This window comes from Oncorhynchus mykiss, chromosome 12, assembly GCF_013265735.2.
Source record: "Oncorhynchus mykiss isolate Arlee chromosome 12, USDA_OmykA_1.1, whole genome shotgun sequence".
In the NCBI taxonomy this organism is placed as follows: Eukaryota; Metazoa; Chordata; class Actinopteri; order Salmoniformes; family Salmonidae; genus Oncorhynchus; species Oncorhynchus mykiss.
Genome location: NC_048576.1, coordinates 13,051,037 through 13,071,214, shown reverse-complemented (window position 1 = coordinate 13,071,214; position 20,178 = coordinate 13,051,037). Strand labels below are relative to the sequence as shown.

The following is a 20,178-nucleotide window of genomic DNA, read 5'->3' as shown; positions in this document are numbered from 1 at the left end:
TTCCTTGATTCCTCATGTGCTCTCTCTTCACCTCCTTCTCAAAATTAATTGGATGAGAGGAGGGAGGCGACAGAGAAGACGAGATTAATCATCTGGCCTTGTCAGGAGTTTTGGGCCAGAATTGGAGGGATCTGGCCTTGTCAGGAGTGTTGGGTCAGAAGGCCTGTGAGGTGTAATCTAATCTACACTGAGTGTACACAACACCTGCACTTTCCATGACATAGACTGACCAGGTCAATCCAGGTGACAACTATGATCCTTTATTGATGTCACTTGTTAAATCCACCAATCAGTGTAGATGAAGGAGAGGAGACAGGTTAAAGGAGGATGTTTTAGCCTTGAGACAATTGAGACATGGATTGTGAATGTGTACCATTCAGAGGGTGAATGGGCAAGACAAAATATTTACGTTCCTGTGAACGGCGTATAGTAGTAGGTGCCAGGTGCACCGGTTTGTGTCAAGAACTGCAACGCTGCTGGGTTTTTCATGCTCAACAGTTCCCCATGTGTATCAAGAATGGTCCACCACCCAAAGGACATCCAGCCAAATTGACACAACTGTGGGAAGTGTTGGAGTCAACATGGGCTAGCATCCCTGTGAAACGCTTTAGACATCTTGTATAGTACATGCCTTGTATAGTACATGCCTTGTATAGTACATGCCTTGTATAGTACATGTCTTGTAGAGTACATGTCTTGTAGAGTACATGCCTTGTAGAGTACCTACCTTGTAGAGAATCTTGGAGGATCAGGTTGTGTCAGTTTGCTTATAATGCAACAAGCCTCAGATTACTGTGCTGGTGGACTGGTGTCGTCTTACCAAACAGAAACTAATTTCAGCATGGACAGCAGACCTGGGCTCAAATACCTTTTCAAATCATTTTAAATGCTTTAGCTGGGCTTGATTGAGTTTAACAGGTTCCAATGAAACAAATAGGAGAGTTGCAATAGTATTTGAACCCGGTTCTGATGGACAAACAGGGCCTTACACACAGGGGCTAATATCAGGAATATGTGACCGTTATTTATACAACTAATATCTTGTTAAGTCACCGCCTGATTTGTAACACAGGGCTCAAAAAATGACAGGAGTTTTATTGGAGATGTGATAGAGTGAGAAGAGAAAGGATAACAGACTGAGTGTTCCTCAGAATACGTTTTAATTGAAGTGCATACTAACAGTCATTTGAGGTTCTAGCCGTGTGTGTGTGCGCGCGCTTGCATGCATGTGCGCTGGAGGGTGTATGTAATGACTCAAGATGATCGTTTACAGACACCCCCCCCCCCCCCCCCCCTAGCGTTGAATATTGGAGATGTCATTAGAGATGTCATGTAATACGTTGACTCACTCAGAAGCTATGCAGCAATGCGTGTGATTGACAGCTGTTTTGCACAACTACCCCCTAGTTCATTACTCAGCCTTCAAATCGGTCCCCACTATCACAGCCATGGTATGACTTAAGATGTCAATTGTTTTCCTCAACTACCCCAGGCCTCTTTAGCCTCCTCATCCGCCCCAATTATCACCAAACTAACTGTAAAACAAGATTCAATCTTTACTTCTGAGAAAAAATACCTACAATCCCTGGTATGTTGTTCAGCCGTTGCCTTGGACACTATCATCGTGACTTGCATCGAACTATACTGAACTAAACATTTAAATGCAACAATTTCATATTAGGAAATCAGTCAATTTAAATAAATAAATTAGGCTCTAATCTAAGGATTTCACGACTGGGCAGGGGCGCCAGGCCCAGCCAACCAGAGTGAGTTTTTCCCAACAAAGGGGCTTTATTACAGACAGAAATACTCCTCAGTTTCATCAGCTGTCCGGGTGGCTGGTCTCAGACGATCCCACAGGTGAAGAAGTCGGATGTTGGAGGTCCTGGGCTGCTGTGGTTACACGTGGTCTGGGGTTGTGAGGCCGGTTGGACGTACTATCAAATTCTTTAAAATGACGTAGGAGGCAGCTTATGAACGTTCAATTCTCTGGCAACAGTTCTGGCGGACATTCCTGCCATCAGCATACCAATTGCCCACTCCCTCAAAACTTAGACATCTGTGGCATTGTGTTGTGTGACAAAACTGCACAAGGTGCACCTGTGTAATGATCATGCGGTTTAATCAACTTGTTGATATGCCACACCTGTCAGGTGGATGGATTATCTTGGCAAAGGAGAAATCCTCACTAACAGGGAGGTAAACACATTTGAGAGAAATACGCTTTTTGTGTCTATGGAACATTTCTGAGATCTTTGATTTCAGATCATGAAACATGGAACCAGCACTTTACATGTTGTGTTTATATTTTAGTTCAGTATTAGATGTAAGATCTTCAATCTCTACTGAGAAAAAACACTAGCAGCCCTAGTATATTCTTCCACTCTTTTATACGGCAGGTAGCCTAGTGGTTAGAGCATTGGACTAGTAACCAGCAGGTAGCCTAGTGGTTAGAGCGTTGGGCCGGTAACCAAAAGGTTGCTGGATCGAATCCCTGAGCTGACAAGGTAAAAATCTGTCGTTCTGTCCCTGAACAAGGCAGTTAACTTACTGTTCTCCGGTAGGCCGTCATAGTAAATAAGAATTTGTTCTTAACTTACTTGCCTAGTTAAATGTAAAAATAAATACATTTATATACAACCTTATATACTTAGCCTTCTATACTCGGCATATGGTCTGATATATCAGCATTCATGGCTGGAACGACCCAGTTTTTAAAGCCTTTTTACACAAAAAACCCAATAATGACAAAGCAAAAACTGATTTTTTAAAAATGTTTGCAAATGTATTAAATATAAAAAACGGAAATTACATTTACACAAGTATTCAGACACTTTACTCAGTACTTTGTTGAAACACTTTTGGAAGCGATTACAGCCTCGAGTCTGACGCTACAAGCTTGGCACACCTGTATTTGGAGAGTTAATCCCATTATGTTCTACAGATCTTCTCAAACTCTATTTTCAGGTCTCTGCAGAGATGTTCCATCGGGTTCAAGTCCGGACTCTGTCTGGGCCACTCAAGGTCATTCAGACTTTTCCTGAATGAACTCCTGCGTTGTCTTGGCTGTGTGCTTAGGGTCGTTGTCCTGTTGGAAGGTTAACCTTTGACCCAGTCTGACGTCCTGAGCACTCTGCAGCAGGTTTTCATCAAGGATCTCTCTGTACTTTGCTCTGTTCATCTTTCCTTCGATCCGGACTAGTTTCCCAGTCCCTGCCGCTGAATAACACCCCCACAGCATGATGCTGCCACCACCATGCTTCACCATAGGGATGGTGACAGGTTTCCTTCAGACGTGACACTTGGCATTCATAGTTCAATCTTGGTTGCATCAGACCAGGGAATCTTGTTCCTCGTGGTCTGAGAGTCTTTAGGTGCCGTTTGGCAAACTCAGTGGGCTATCATGTGCCTTTTACTTTAGTGCCTTCCGTCTGGCCACTCTACCATAAAGGCCTGATTGGTGGAGTGCTGCAGAGATGGTTGTCCTTCTGGAAGGTTCTCCCATCTCCGCAGAGGAACTCTGGAGCTCTGTCAGAGTGACCATTGGGTTCTTGGTTACCTCCCTGACCAAGGCCCTTCTCCCCCGATTGCTCAGTTTGGCTGGGCGGCCAGCTCTAGGAAGAGTCTTGGTGGTTACAATCGTCTTCCATTTAAGAATGATGGAGGCCACTGTGTTCTTGGGGAACTTCAATGCTACAGAAATGTTTTGGTACCCTTCTAATCTGTGACTCAACACAATCTTGTCTCAGAGCTCCTTTGACCTCATGGATTGGTTTTTGCTCTGACATGCACTGTCAACTGTGGGAGCTTATATAGACAGGTGTGTTCCTTTCCAAATCATGTCCAATCAATTAAATTTACCACAGGTGGACTCCAATCAAGTTGTAGAAACATCAGAAAGGACGATCAATGGAAACAGGATGCACCGGAGCTCAATTTCAAGTATCATAGCAAAGGCTCTGAATAGTTATGTAAATACGTTATTTCTATTTTTTTTTTTGTTTACAAAAATGTCTAAAAACCTGTTTTTGCTTTGTCATTATGGGGTATTGGGTGTAGATTGATGAGGGAAAAAAGTAATTTAATCAATTTTAGAATAAGGCTGTAACGTAACAAAATGTGGAACAAGTCAAGGGGCCTGAATACTTTCCGAATGGACTGTATATAATCAGACTTTAATACTCAGCCTTATATACAGCCTTTTACCTACTCAGCTTTATATACAGCCTTTTATATACTGTTCGGTCTCCACTATCATCAAACTAGCTGTAAAACATTCAATCTGCTTCTGAAGGAAAAGAGACAAGGATACTAAAATAATACACCACACAGCCAAAAATGGTTTATAGTCTGCATTTATTTCATGGTAATATAAAAAAGGTTTGACACTTAAAATAATATTAAGCCATTTTTATTTTTTTCAAGCATAAATGATGGCAAACACAGTGACAAACATATCACCATGGTGACTTTGCTACTAATAATTTAATACCACAGCTAGCAAACATCTACTGCCGTCATTTCGAATGAATAGCTTCTATATTTAAGCACAGCTCGCTCACAGAGGTTTGTGCACAATCACCACTTCACATTGGATTACCTTGTTGATTATAACTTTATAGTTCAAATTGATATACTTTATTATTTTATGCCACATGATTATAATAAAAAGTATGAATCGCACAACTCTGACAAGTCGGGCTGATTTCTATGGAGTTACTTTCGTGGCAAAAAAAATCAGAAAGATGGAGGGACGAGTCCATCGCTCAGAAGACGCCACGCTCAAAAAACATTGTAAATAAATAAGAGAATAATAATTAGAAATGTAAACACAAACCAGGCAGGAAGTGCCCAAATGACTCACACAAGTAGTTTAAAAAAGGTGTGTGTATATATATATATATATATATATATGTCTTTACAAAAATGCAATTACTGTAGCTCTGCTATGGCTATACATTCTACTCTACAACAACACTGTACATTCCAAACCAAAGCGTTTCGATCGACAGCCAGGATATTGTAATATTGCACATGGGGGGTGGGTTTTCTACTTGTGACAGACTATCTCCCAGACTGTGAGAGACTTTAACCCTTAACCCTGAACTATGTGCTAAGGGGATTTAGAGCACGAACGGACATGAAGAAAACGTTCAGTTCAGCATTTTCATTTTGCGAAGCCTCGCTCTCATAGGCCAAAACCAGATCTGACTCATATTTCAGAACTGCTGCAGGCTGGATCACAAAATTGAATTCCCGGCATTCTACTTTGTCCTAGTCCCCCTCTCTCTCAGTGAATCATGATAGCTGTAGGAAGATTTCCACATATAAACAAAACATAAGTAAACCACTTTACAAGAAGTCTATACACAGCTACAGCCCATTGTAAAGCACCAAGGTACATTTAGACAAGGTTTATGGGGGGTGGAAGTCATTCCTCTGGAACAAATTGCTCCATTCCCGTAGTATATCTTCAGTAACAGCCTGTGGCTTTACCCTAAATACAATCGTTGAGCTGGAGTAGTAGAGCCCCATAGGAGACGAGTCTACACTGTGTGTTATAGTACTGAGGATGTGCGCGACGAGGAGGATGATGAGGGTGGGTGATTGTGAGGTGGGCTGGAATAACTCCGGCTACAGTGTGTGTGCGTGTGTGTGTGTCCGGTGGGCCCTGAGTAGGTGGTGGTAGAATATTGCTAATGTGGTTTTGTGCTTGTTGTATCCCATGTCAGGCAGGAGGACCTATCATAGGGACAGTTTAGGGGACATCGGGAGGGACAAGGTTATATTTCAGCAATAAGTCACCTCAGGGGTTTGTGGTATATGGCCAATATACCACGGCTAAGGGCTGTTCTTAAGCACAACGCAACGCGGAGTGCCTGGATACAAGGACCCCTGAGGTGCCTTATTGATATTATAAACTGGTTACCAACATAATTAGAACAGTAAAAAAATGTTTTTGTCACACCCACCAATGGTATGCAGGCTGATATACCACGGCTTTCAGCCAATCAGCATTCAGGGCTCTAACAACCTGGATTGTAATGTACAATCCGTCACACAAATCAAACAATATCATTCAAACAAACATAATCATTGTTCATCATCAACAAGCCAATTAACTATGGCTGTGATATTCCTTATTATCCCAACTAAAAGATATCCTCATTATTGCAATATACACTAGTTATACAAAAGTATGTGGACAACCCTTCAAATTAGTGGATTTTGCTAATTCAGCCACACCAGTTGCTGACAGATGTATAAAATCGAGCACACCGCCATGCAATCTCCATAGACAAACATTGGCAGTAGAATAGCCTTACTGAGGAGCTCAGTGACTTTCAACGTGGCACCGTCATCGGATGCCACATTGTCAAATTTCTGCCCTGCTAGAGCTGCCACGGTCAACTGTAAGTGCTGTTATTGTGAAGTGGAAACATCTAAGAGCAACAACAGCTCAGCTGCGAAGTGGTAGGCCACACAAGCTCGCAGAATGCCGAGGCTATGCTGAAGCACATAGCGGGTAAAATCACCTGTCCTCGGTTGCAACACTTACTACCGAGTTCCAAACTGCCTCTGGAATCAACGTCAGCACAATAACTGTTCATCAGGAGCTTCATAAATGGGTTTCCATGGCCGAGCAGTGGAAGCGTGTTCTCTGGAGTGATGAATCATGCTTCACTATCTGGCAGTCCAACGGTCGAATCTGGGTTTGGCGGATGCCAGGAGAACACTACCTGTCCCAATGCATAGTGCCAACTGTAAAGTTTGGTGGAGGAGGTCTAATGGTCTGGGGCTGTTTTTCATGGTTCGGGCTAGGCCCCTTAGTTCCAGCGAAGGGAAATCGTAACGCTAGAGCCTACAATGATATTCTAGACGTTCTGTTCTTCCAACTTTGTGGCAATAGTTTGGGGTAGGCCCTTTCCTGTTTCAGCATGACAGTGCACAAAGCGAGGTCCATACAGAAATAGTTTGTCAAGATCGGTGTGGAAGAACTTGACTAGCCTGCACAGAATCCTGACCTTAACCCCATCGAACACCTTTGGGATGAATTGGAACACCGATTGTGAGCCAGGACTAATCGCACAACATCAGTGCCCGACCTCACTAATGCGCTTGTGGCTTAATGGAAGCAAGTCCCCAACATCTAGTGGAAAGCCTTCCCAGAAGAGTGGAGGCTGTTATAGCAGCAAAGGGGGGACCAACTCCATATTAATGCCCATGATTTTGGAACGAGATACTCGACAAGCAGGTGTCCACATACTTTTGGTCATGTAGTGTATTTCAAGCCATTTATATATTCTGCCTGGTCTTCTCATCACGTGGATCTCATAATATATGCTAGAATATAGAGCTGTGTGTGCAGTAGTACAATCTACCCATTGAAAATGCAGTAACTGAGGCTCGGCTCTCTCCACTACACTACAGGTTACAATGTACTACAAAAACTATTTGAAATATTTTAAAAATACTTTTAACTGTATCCTGTCTGGAGAGCCAGATGGGCTGGGTTTGCACTTTTGCAACTATTCCACTGGTTCCATTGCACCAGGCAAGCACAAGCCCAGTTGAAATATGTTAAATAGTTTTGAACCCAGTGTAGGCTACTGAGAAACATTGCTTTGTATTGTGGGCCCCCTTAGGGAGCAGAGGCATGGGACGATCAGAGGGAGACATTTAAAGCCAACCAACACTCAGTTGACATCCAGTAGTCTATTATTCACAAAGGCCATCTGGTCAGAGCATGTCTCAACAACACACAGCCCTCAGAGAGAGAGAACAGAATGTTGTGTTAATGGGGTCGCCCCCCCATTACTTTCTGACCGTAAAGCCTGATTTTTTAAATTCTAAGACAAACATAACTTCTAGAGGTCCGAAACAATAAAGATTGAGGTAAAACCACATAACACTAAATAGGACTCAGCTCTGCTGTGAGCAATCGAACCCGAGACGAGCCTGTCCGAGTTAGCCCAGCCAGGATATCCAGCCAGGATGCACAACCATCACAAGTGCTGTGCCATATGGCTTTCAGGCAGTCATGGGACTAACTAGCCTGGGAACCAGTCTGTTTAGCTAACATCCACTCCTTTTACTCTGTGTCATTGCCACCTGTTTAGTAATGACATGGAAAACAAGGAGTGAAATGTGAGATAAACAGGTTGGTACGCCGGCTTGGGACTAAACCCTCTCAGAACCATGATTTGGAATATCCCATTGGTTCTCAATGGACTATCCCTGCAGTTGTTTTTCTCCATGTGAGGCTTTGGTTGGAGATTTACTCTGCATGAGTTAGGGTTATACACATTCTCAATGAGACACTGGTACCAGGAGCCTAATCAATAGGAATGATTGGCTATCATTTAATGAATAATTGTGATTGGCTATCACTTAATCAAGCGGAGTGATTCGTTTCCAGCTAATAGATGATGACTTACTGGTACACAAACTCTTAGGATCAGAAAGGGGCTTGTGTGTTTGACAACCCCCGATCATTACCAAATGACGGAACATTGAAATGTATATATAGTTTAGTTCAGTTTGATCTTTTACTTGCTGTGTCTAACTGTGATGCGTCTAACTGTGATGCGTCTAACTCAACAATAACTTACCCATGATGTCATTCAGACTTAACAGGATTTCTGCCCTAAAAGATTGATTTAAGTTATTCATCTTCAAAATTACACTGAGGCTCAATAACTTTTCCCACATGATTTAAAAAAATAAAAAACATTTAAAATGACAAACTCTGAAGATCAAACTGCCATGAAGATGCATAAGAAGAACCAAAGGTTTTGATGTAAGGTTACATTCTGTAATAGTTGATCCGTTTCCTTCCGACTGAAGTTGTATTTTTTAAAGGCTGTCATGTTGAACATCCAGAAGAGTGGCGAGGACCTAACATCAGAAGCTCTTAGCAACTGAAGCTACATACATAGATACATACCATATGTTTGTGAAGATGTGACCCACCAACCAATGCTATAAAGCTATGCTTCAATAACGTGCATTCCCTTTGGGATGTGTATTGTCTAGGCAATAGCCAGTTGTCAGATCATTTAGTTATGGATATATTCGTATCAGCCTAGTGCATTTACTTTAAAGTGGCAATATGTACATTTTTGGGCAACCCCACCAAATTCACATAGAAATGTGAGACATAGATCTACCATTCTACTTGAAAGCAAGTCTAAGAAGCGGTAGATCTGTTCTATGTGGGCTATTTCTATGCTTCCTGTTCTTACGTTTTGTTTTTGTGTATTGTACTTTGGGTTTTGTACACCAGCTTCAAACAGCTGAAACAACAATATCTTTGATTATGGAAAATAGATTTCACAGCAGTTCAGACGGTACAATGATTCTCTATACTATCTTATTTTGTCAAATAAACTGAAATTAGGTGAACTATTAGAGTTAAATTAGGTGAAATATTAGTTTTAGCAACCAGGAAATGGAGGAGCGATTTCTGCATAGTGCAACTTTAAGGATAACAAAGTGATATTACAGAATGTACTAGCGAAATGTTGATTTGTGGTTGATTGAACATTATGTTAGCAGCTTTTATATAAATAAGATTAAAAAAACAACTATACCTTATCTGATTCTATAGTTTGTAATTCATCTTGATATAGGACAAATGTAGTGATTTATCCTGTTATACAGTAGGATGTCCACTTATTCAAGACCAGGTAATATGGCCTTGAGGCTGAGTTGATAATCTTGCTGGGCACTGTAGTTCACCATCATCACCACCATACACTAACTTAACCCCACACAAACTCATATCAACTACAGTTTACTATGGTTTCACCTGATCAGTTAGATATAACATATCAATGTAGTGTAGTATACTACACAACCGGTTTCAGAACACCTACTCATTCAAGGGTTTTTCTTTATTTCTACTATTTTCTACATTGTAGAATAATAGTGAAGACATCAAAACTATGAAATAACATATGGAATCATGTAGTAAACAAAAAAGTGTAAAACAAATCAAAATATATTTTAGATTTGAGATTCTTCAACTTCCACCCTTTGCCTTGATGACAGCTCGTCATTCTCTCAACCAGCTTCATGAGGTAGTTATCTGGAATGCATTTCAATTAACAGGTGTGCCTTGTTAAAAATTACTTTCCTTTTTAATGCGTTTGAGCCAATCAGTTGTGTTGTGATAAGGGGGGGGGGTATACAGAAGACAGGCCTTTTTGGTAAAAGACAAAGTTCATATTATGGCAGGAACAGCTCAAATAAGCAAAGAGAAATGACAGTCCATCATTACTTTAAGACATGAAGGTTAGTCAATACGGAAAATTTCAAGAACGTTTAAAGTTTCTTCAAGTGCAGTCGCAAAAACCAAGTGCTATGATGAAACTGGCTCTCATGAGGACCGCCACAGGAAAGGAAGAGCCAGAGTTACCTCTGCTGCAGAGGATAAGTTCATTAGAGTTACCAGCCTCAGAAATTGCAGCCCAAATAAATGCTTCACAGAGTTCAAGTAACAGACACATCTCAACTGTTCAGAGGAGACTGTGTGAAGCAGGCCGTCATGGTCAAATTGCTGCAAAGAAACCACTACTAAAGACACCAATAATAAGAAGAGACTTGCTTGAGCTAAGAAACACGAGAAATGGACATTAGACTGGTGGAAAATTGTTCTTTGGTCTAGAGTCCAAATTTGAGATTTTTGGTTCCAACCGCAGTGTCTTTGTGAGATGCGGTAAGGGTGAATGGATGATCTCCACATGTGTATTTCCCACCATGAAGCATGGAGGAGGAGGTGTTATGGTGTGGGGGTGCTTTGCTGGTGACACTGTCTGTGATTTATTTAGAATTCAAGGCACACTTAACCAGCATGGCTACCACAGCATTCTGCAGTGATATGCCATCCCATATGGTTTGGCCTTAGTAGGACTATCATTTGTTTTTCAACAGGACAATGACCCAACACACCTCCAGGCTGTGTAAGGGCTATTTGACCAATAAGGAGAGTGATGGAGTGCTGCATCAGATGACCTGGCCTCCACAATCACCCGACCTCAACCAAAGTGAGATGGTTTGGGATGAGTCAGACTGCAGTGTGAAGGAAAGGCAGCCAACAAGTGCTCAGCATATGTGGGAACTCCTTCAAGACTGTTGGAAAAGCTTTCCAGGTGAAGCTGGTTGAGAGAATTTCAAGAGTGTGCAAAGCTGTCATCAAGGCAAAGGGTGGCTATTTGAAGAATCTCAAATATAAAATATTTGTTGTTGTTTAACACTTTTTTGGTTACTACATGATTCCATGTGTGTTATTTCATAATTATGATGTCTTCACCATGATTCTACAATGTAGAAAATAGTACAAAAAAAGAAAAACCCTTGAATGAGAAGGTGTTCTAAAACTTTGGACCGGTAGTGTATATAGTATATAAATATATCAACTAGAGAGGGTCATGTAAAGCTGGCGGTTATGAAATGACTGGGTCCTAACTGTCTTTATACAGTAGAGATTTAATGTACATAATGTCAGAGTATACATTATAATTAGATGTAGCCATTAATCAATGTGTGGTTGGACTGTTCCATAGTGACAAGGCTGGTTGGTCTGCGACTGAGTTGACAGTAATAAGCCCTGTGTGTTGGTTTGTCTGAGTAGCATGCTTTACTCAAAGTAACTGGGCCACCCATCACCTTTACAAGCAGACAAACTGTGAACTGTGCTTTTGGTCCCACATTCATGCTGTAGGCATGAGAGAGACAGAGGACCGTGGTTGGTCCTGTCTAGGAGGGGGTTTCTGTGTTCAGTTACCCTAGCTGCCCAACACACCCAGCTTACTAACAGGACAAAGCGTACGGTGCAGTACAGGATACCCTGTGAGCAGAGAGACAGTGGCGCTGTGAGAAATGTTTCACTGAGAAAAGTGTGCTTTCTTACAGGAAGTAAACAGGAGGTTGTGTGTTTGTAGTGTCACACAGGAAGTGCGTGTGTATGTGCCGTGTGTACGTGTGGTAGAGAGGGCGGTCGGTTTACAAGGTTGAGTGAGCCTCTCGTCTGACCAGGCCGTGCTAGCGAAAGGCTCAGACGAGAAGACATCGAGGTGAAAGGAAGGAGAAATCACTAAGCTATTCTATAAGCACAGGTGAATTAAGAAACAGGTTTATATTGCATTTCCAGTACTAGAGTAAAGTCCATTTCTCAGTGTGCATCAAACTGGAAGAGGAACAACTCTATATTGTGGGATTGTGATTACATATAACTTTCTAAAATGATTTATACCAACAATAAGTATATTATATATTTACATGTACATCTTAAATTATATCAACACGTGTAATACATATTTATAGAAACTTATACCAGACATATAAATGCATATATTCCATGGTATAGGCACACATACACTCAGTGAATATACAATTGAAGTGATATATTGCAAAGCTGTGCTTGTGTATGACTCAATGGAACATTCACATCATCTCAAGTAAGCTTGAAGCCAAAACAGTTCAGGTGTCGTATTGCTATATAAGAAAAAGACCCAAAGATCAAGGTCCTCAGCTTTTAGTTTTGACGCAGCTGAGATTTAAAAAAAAGTCCAATCAAATATTGCTTTTTTAGGTTTGTTTCTATTGATTTGGGTCGTGAGGAGACAGAGGAACAGAGTGAGAGGAGTTCAGTTTGACCACTCGCTGGCTCTGTAAATGATGGTGGGAGACAGACAGACAGACAGCCTGGAGCAGCACTCTGTTGTCAGATAGTTTAGAAGCAACACAACCGGATGGTTCTAGAAGTCAGAGAAGAGATCTTGAGGACCCAACTGAATAATAAATGGTGCGATGGTCCGAGGTTGGTAAAAGGGATTGTCAATGAAAAGACCACCTACAGTGAGGAGAAGAGCAGAGACAGATAGTGTAATTACTGTGGTGGCCCTGTAGGAGGCAGCATATCTTACTCTCGACATAGGTTGTTATCTCTGCTCTGTCTGGCTGTACTGTACGTGGGGTTTTCATTGCACTGGGGCGGGTCAGGTTAAAAAAGACATCAACAACTTAAGTTGCAACGGTTACCACTTTCTGACAAAATCAATCCAACTAAAATTAAAACGGAAAACTATTGGACATTTAAAAACAAACAAACTCATTTAAAATATTAAAGCAGAGAGATGTGATAAGACATGTAGCTGCTTTAACGTGATTTCTTTAAGACAATGTGATTAGTACATAACTCTGACAAATCAAATCCAATGTTGTGATTTTGGAGAGAGTATAGTAGGATGGCTGTCATCACGACAAGAGAGGGAGAGCCCATGGGAGAGGGAGAGAGGGAGGAAGATAGGGAGAGAGAGATGGAGAGCCCATGGGAGAGAGAGATGGAGAGCCCATGGGAGAGGGAGAGAGGGAGGAAGATAGGGAGAGAGAGATGGAGAGCCCATGGTAGAGGGAGAGAGAGGGAGGAAGATAGGGAGAGAGAGATGGAGAGCCCATAGGAGAGGGAGAGGGAGAGAGGAAGATGGGGAGAGAGATGGAGAGCCCATGGGAGAGGGAGAGAGGAAGATGGGGAGAGATGGAGAGCCCATGGGAGAGAGAGAGAGGGAGGAAGATGGGGAGAGAGAGATGGAGAGCCCATGGGAGAGGGAGAGGGAGAGAGGAAGATGGGGAGAGAGATGGAGAGCCCATGGGAGATGAAGCGAGAGGGGGAGCCTATGGAAGAGAGAGGGAGAGGAAGCCCATGGGAGAGAGGGAGAGAGGAGGAGAGCGAGGAGGAGATGGAGGATAGGGAGAGGCCATGGGAGAGGGAGAGGGAGAGAGGAAGATGGGGAGCCCATAGGAGAGGGAGAGAGGCAGGGAGAGAGAGATGGAGAGCCCATGGGAGAGGGAGAGAGGCAGGGAGAGAGATGGAGAGCCCATGGGAGAGGGAGAGGGGCAGGGAGAGAGATGGAGAGCCCATGGGAGAGGGAGAGGGAGAGAGGAAGATGGGGAGAGAGATGGAGAGCCCGTGGGAGATGAAGCAAGAGGGGGAGCCTATGGGAGAGGAAGAGAGGGGAAGCCCATGGGAGAGAGGGAGAGAGGAGGAGAGCGAGGAGGAGATGGAGGATAGGGAGAGGCCATGGGAGAGAGGGGGAGCCCATGGGAAAGGGAGAGAGAAGGAGAGAGAGATGGAGAGCCCATGGGAGAGGGAGAGAGGCAGGGAGAGAGATGGAGAGCCCATGGGAGAGGGAGAGGGGCAGGGAGAGAGATGGAGAGCCCATGGGAGAGGGAGAGGGAGAGAGGAAGATGGGGAGAGAGATGGAGAGCCCGTGGGAGATGAAGCAAGAGGGGGAGCCTATGGGAGAGGAAGAGAGGGGAAGCCCATGGGAGAGAGGGAGAGAGGAGGAGAGCGAGGAGGAGATGGAGGATAGGGAGAGGCCATGGGAGAGAGGGGGAGCCCATGGGAAAGGGAGAGAGAAGGAGAGAGCCTATGGGAAAGGGAGAGAGGGGAAGCCCATGAGAAAGGAAGAGAGGAGGAGAGAGAGAAGGAGAGAGCCCATGAGAAAGGGAGAGCCCATGGGAGAGGGAGAGAGGGGGACCCAATGACAGAGGAGAGAGGGAGAGAGGAAATGAGGAAGAGAGAGAGAGAGAGAAAGAGAGATGGGGAGCCCATGGGAGAAGAAGCGAGAGGGAGCCCATGGTAGGAGGGTTGGGATCAGACAGAATGGGCTTCCCCTGTCTGTCACTGAGCTTGGTTTCAACCAACCATTGGAGAGGACACTGGGACCTCTGGTCTATGGCTGTGCCTCATAGTGATAACCATGGAGATGGCAGTCCTAAATGGACCATAACCCAAGGGGCTTTTCTCTCAATGGTGATGGGGACCACATCCTCTCAGCCACGGGCCAGCACGGACACACAACCTTCTCAGATTGACCCAAATATCCTCATATTAGATATATTTTAGGAGTCAATATAAGATCACTTTTAGGGTTTAACAGAAAATCTATATTTGGGTAAAAATATAGATGGATGCTGAATGAATTCCAATTTGGACTTCACTGTGTTGTATACAGAACAGTATGTATGTTGTTGTGTAGTGAGCCATCAGGCCAGGCAGGGAGCAGCGTTGTGACTGAACTGGCTAAACTCCGGTAGCTGGCCCCCGGGGAGAGGACTGACTGGACAGCTGAGTCACACTGATGCACTCACCAATAAAACAAATGGAAAAGTAAAACAACCACAGAGATGAAGCAGGGCCCGGTTTCCCAAAACCATCTGACGGCGAAGTTCCACATTAGAACCTTCGTAGGAGCATCGTTAAATCTCAGAGCCGTTTCCCAAAACCACCGTTATTAATGTTGCACTTAAAAACACTTGTAATCTAACGCCTGCCTCAGCTAAGTGCGTAGTTAGATACGTTTTTGCCCTCCCGCGTCACTTTATGCACAGAAGATCTCCACTAAACATTACATGGTTTATCCGTCTCTCTGTGACCACTGATAACTCCAGAACAAAGTCGACTACGAATACAATGTTGTCAATGTCTTTGCAATTGATACAAAAAGTGACGTATAAGAAGATGGTTCAAATGAAAAAGCAGATGCCTGCATTAAATTGTAAACAGTAAGCTAATAGACCTGTTTCAATCATATTGACATATATTTCATGTTCATTCAACTGAGTTCTATTTCGCTACTTGTAGGCTATTGTCTGTCATTTGTCTCAATATATTCCATGATGTGTAGTCTAGATATGAATCAACTGAGTTCTATTTCGCTACTTGTAGGCTATTGTCTGTCATTTGTCTCAATATATTCCATGATGTGTAGTCTAGATATGAATCAACTGAGTTCTATTTCGCTACTTGTAGGCTATTGTCTGTCATTTGTCTCAATATATTCCATGATGTGTAGTCTAGATATGAATCAACTGAGTTCTATTTCGCTACTTGTAGGCTATTGTCTGTCATTTGTCTCAATATATTCCATGATGTGTAGTCTAGATATGAATCAACTGAGTTCTATTTCGCTACTTGTAGGCTATTGTCTGTCATTTGTCTCAATATATTCCATCATGTGTAGTCTAGATATGAATCAACTGAGTTCTATTTCGCTACTTGTAGGCTATTGTCTGTCATTTGTCTCAATATATTCCATGATGTGTAGTCTAGATATGAATCAACTGAGTTCTATTTCGCTACTTGTAGGCTATTGTCTGTCATGTCTCAATATATTCCATGATGTGTAGTCTAGATATGAATCAACTGAGTTCTATTTCGCTACTTGTAGGCTATTGTCTGTCATTTGTCTCAATATATTCCATGATGTGTAGTCTAGATATGAATCAACTGAGTTCTATTTCGCTACTTGTAGGCTATTGTCTGTCATTTGTCTCAATATATTCCATGATGTGTAGTCTAGATATGAATCAACTGAGTTCTATTTCGCTACTTGTAGGCTATTGTCTGTCATTTGTCTCAATATATTCCATGATGTGTAGTCTAGATATGAATCAACTGAGTTCTATTTCGCTACTTGTAGGCTATTGTCTGTCATTTGTCTCAATATATTCCATGATGTGTAGTCTAGATATGAATCAACTGAGTTCTATTTCGCTACTTGTAGGCTATTGTCTGTCATTTGTCTCAATATATTCCATCATGTGTAGTTTAGATATGAATCAAATGAGTTCTATTTCGCTACTTGTAGGCTATTGTCTGTCATTTGTCTCAATATATTCCATGATGTGTAGTCTAGATATGAATCAACTGAGTTCTATTTCGCTACTTGTAGGCTATTGTCTGTCATTTGTCTCAATATATTCCATGATGTGTAGTCTAGATATGAATCAACTGAGTTCTATTTCACTACTTGTAGGCTATTGTCTGTCATTTGTCTCAATATATTCCATCATGTGTAGTCTAGATATGAATCAACTGAGTTCTATTTCGCTACTTGTAGGCTATTGTCTGTCATTTGTCTCAATATATTCCATCATGTGTAGTCTAGATATGAATCAACTGAGTTCTATTTCGCTACTTGTAGGCTATTGTCTGTCATTTGTCTCAATATATTCCATCATGTGTAGCGTAACATGTGCACAATGATTAGCCAAATCTGTGATCTAGTGCATTTAATTGGTTAAGCATTAGAATAAGCCGGCTATATATTTGCAGCCGTAGGCGGTAAAATCTCTCTAGAAGCTGATCTGTTGTCAGTATTGTGAAATAACTTTAATGTTTAGGAGAGGTTTTCATGGAGAAAGCTGATCCGAGAGCAGCGCTCCCTTTCTTTCAATCCTATCAGTATCGACATGCTCCAACGACGCACCTAGCGACGGTTCTCTCTGCTTGGTGTTTAGGGAAATGTTACATCTTCGTCCGTTGTAGGAAAGATGCATCGTTAAACACTCGTAAGCCTAAATTATATCGCTATCGGGAAACCGGGCCCAGGACAAATTACATAGCAGTCTCCATTGGTTGGATAGGGTCCCTTGTTGCTGCTTTCCATTCTCCAGTGTGTAGCTGTGGTTCCATATTTCCATGTGTCCAGTGCTGTGCTGTGCTATGCAATAGGTGTATTCGATAGGACTCAGGGGAACCAGCCAACTAAGCAGCCATATCAGATTGCTGTGTGAACTGTGAATGGTGTTCACGGAATGGGTTCGGGAACCCAATGTGCAATGAGAGAGTGGCGTGGGGGTTGTGAGGGTTACGAGGGGTCAGACTCAGGGTTACGAGGGGTCAGACTCAGGGTTTACGAGGGGTCAGACTCAGGGTTTACGAGGGGTCAGACTCAGGGTTTACGAGGGGTCAGACTCAGGGTTTACGAGGGGTCAGACTCAGGGTTTACGAGGGGTCAGACTCAGGGTTTACGAGGGGTCAGACTCAGGGGTTACGAGGGGTCAGACTCAGGGGTTACGAGGGGTCAGACTCAGGGGTTACGAGGGGTCAGACTCAGGGTTACGAGGGGTCAGACTCAGGGTTACGAGGGGTCAGACTCAGGGTTACGAGGGGTCAGACTCAGGGTTTACGAGGGGTCAGACTCAGGGTTTACGAGGGGTCAGACTCAGGGTTTACGAGGGGTCAGACTCAGGGGTTACGAGGGGTCAGACTCAGGGGTTACGAGGGGTCAGACTCAGGGGTTACGAGGGGTCAGACTCAGGGTTACGAGGGGTCAGACTCAGGGTTACGAGGGGTCAGACTCAGGGTTTACGAGGGGTCAGACTCAGGGTTTACGAGGGGTCAGACTCAGGGTTTACGAGGGGTCAGACTCAGGGTTTACGAGGGGTCAGACTCAGGGTTTACGAGGGGTCAGACTCAGGGGTTACGAGGGGTCAGACTCAGGGGTTACGAGGGGTCAGACTCAGGGTTACGAGGGGTCAGACTCAGGGTTACGAGGGGTCAGACTCAGGGTTACGAGGGGTCAGACTCAGGGTTTACGAGGGGTCAGACTCAGGGTTTACGAGGGGTCAGACTCAGGGGTTACGAGGGGTCAGACTCAGGGGTTACGAGGGGTCAGACTCAGGGGTTACGAGGGGTCAGACTCAGGGGTTACGAGGGGTCAGACTCAGGGTTACGAGGGGTCAGACTCAGGGTTACGAGGGGTCAGACTCAGGGTTACGAGGGGTCAGACTCAGGGTTACGAGGGGTCAGACTCAGGGTTACGAGGGGTCAGACTCAGGGTTACGAGGGGTCAGACTCAGGGTTACGAGGGGTCAGACTCAGGGTTACGAGGGGTCAGACTCAGGGTTATGAGGGTTATGAGGGGTCAGACTCAGGATTATGACAGGACAGAACAGGTGATGATTTCATCAAGATATCCATGACCAGGGTCAATTCCATTTCATTCAGTCAATTCAGGATTTAAACTGAAATTCTAATCGGAATTCTCCCTGAATAAACTGAATTGAAATGTAATGAAATGATAGCAGTGGGTCTGAGCTTCGATCTATTAGAATATCAATTTTCAAATACAATTTAGTTTGTGGTCAATTTACAGTGTACAAATGATTAGAATTTGTTGACCTCTGCTACTGAATCACTACACTGCTAAAAACTCTGCTCCCATGCCACCACCATATTCACCTACACTCTACCTCCTATTCATAACAGCAGCATTTCCTGTTTCTTGTCAGGTCCATGCAACTTCCTATGTAACTTCCTGTTCCAACCAGGAAATAGCTTCAAATAGCTTCTCTAGCCAAATAGAGAGTGCTACAATAGCGTAGCCCATAAGGCTGTATATACTATTACTGTCCCTTGTTTTGGTTAGACAACAGGCAGTGCTCAGATTGTTGTAGGATATATAAAAGGTTTTATTTGTCCACAATAGTTCCATTATAATTCCTATGCATCCTTCACACAGCTCAGGTTTACAGAGAATGTGTTCTGTGCCAAATTGCAAGGCCTAAATCTTTCCTACTTAAGAACAGAAACAAAAAAATAACAAAAAAGTCTGATATAATTTAGATTCAAAAGAATGAGGTAACAATTCACGGTACAAATCCTTCAAGTTTAATTTTTTATTATTTTTTAAATCTTTATCATCAAAATACACTTCTTTTACAAATCATCTTCTGCTCAAGTCCTTTTGTTCACTTCTCCCTCCATATGTAGGACAAATAAAAAGACTCAGATTCCCTTCTAGTGGGGTGTTTTGGGGTCCCTGTTCTAAAAGAAGGAGTAGTGGGGGACGGGGTAGGCGGGCATTTTCATAACAGGCAACAGAAGCATTCTGTTGGGGGAGAAACCTTGAGGGGAGACATGAAAACAGAGAATACTCCACATGAGTCCACGGCAGGCAGGGCAAAAGAAAAACAAATGTTCTGATCTACTAGCTACTATACCCAGAGTCTAGGCCACAGAACTAGAATCAATAGAATAGCAGGTTATCCATTTTTTAAATGCTATCGTCAAAGCAGCATTGCTCTATTCATTTAATTTCTATGGTCTAGGCCCTAGACAGACCCTGTGTGCAGAGCTATACAGTAGAACACAGAGAGAGGGGCAATGTGTGAGAGGAGGAGGAGGAAGGAAGACCAACATGTCAATGGTGGTGAACAATGCAGGGCTGTGGTTGGTTGGCTGGTTTCTTTGTGTCTTTGTTTATAGGTACTGTAATATGGAAAGAATATTATTGTGTACTTGAGTGTGTGTTTCTCACAGTCTTTAACCCATATAGAAATCCCAAAGCAGCAACATGAGGCTGAGTGCCACACACCAGTAAGAGT

The 20,178-nt window shown here is 43.1% G+C and overlaps 1 protein-coding gene across 9 annotated transcripts in view; it reads right to left on the bottom strand.

Moving 5' to 3' along the window:
* Nucleotides 1-11,329: 11,329 nt before the first annotated feature.
* Nucleotides 11,330-20,178, bottom strand: part of LOC110536984 (spermatid perinuclear RNA-binding protein) — a 192,497-nt gene continuing 183,648 nt past the window's right edge. For 5 of the 9 annotated variants that reach the window (XM_036936946.1, XM_036936945.1, XM_036936948.1 and 2 more), the window contains one exon: nucleotides 11,331-12,856. In XM_036936946.1, coding sequence (XP_036792841.1) covers nucleotides 12,762-12,856 — 95 coding nt within the window. In that variant the 3' untranslated portion in view covers nucleotides 11,331-12,761. Of the gene's footprint in view, nucleotides 12,857-19,239; nucleotides 19,699-20,178 lie in introns of those variants that run through there. The other 4 variants (XM_036936951.1, XM_036936952.1, XM_036936953.1 and 1 more) reach the window with 3 other exon arrangements.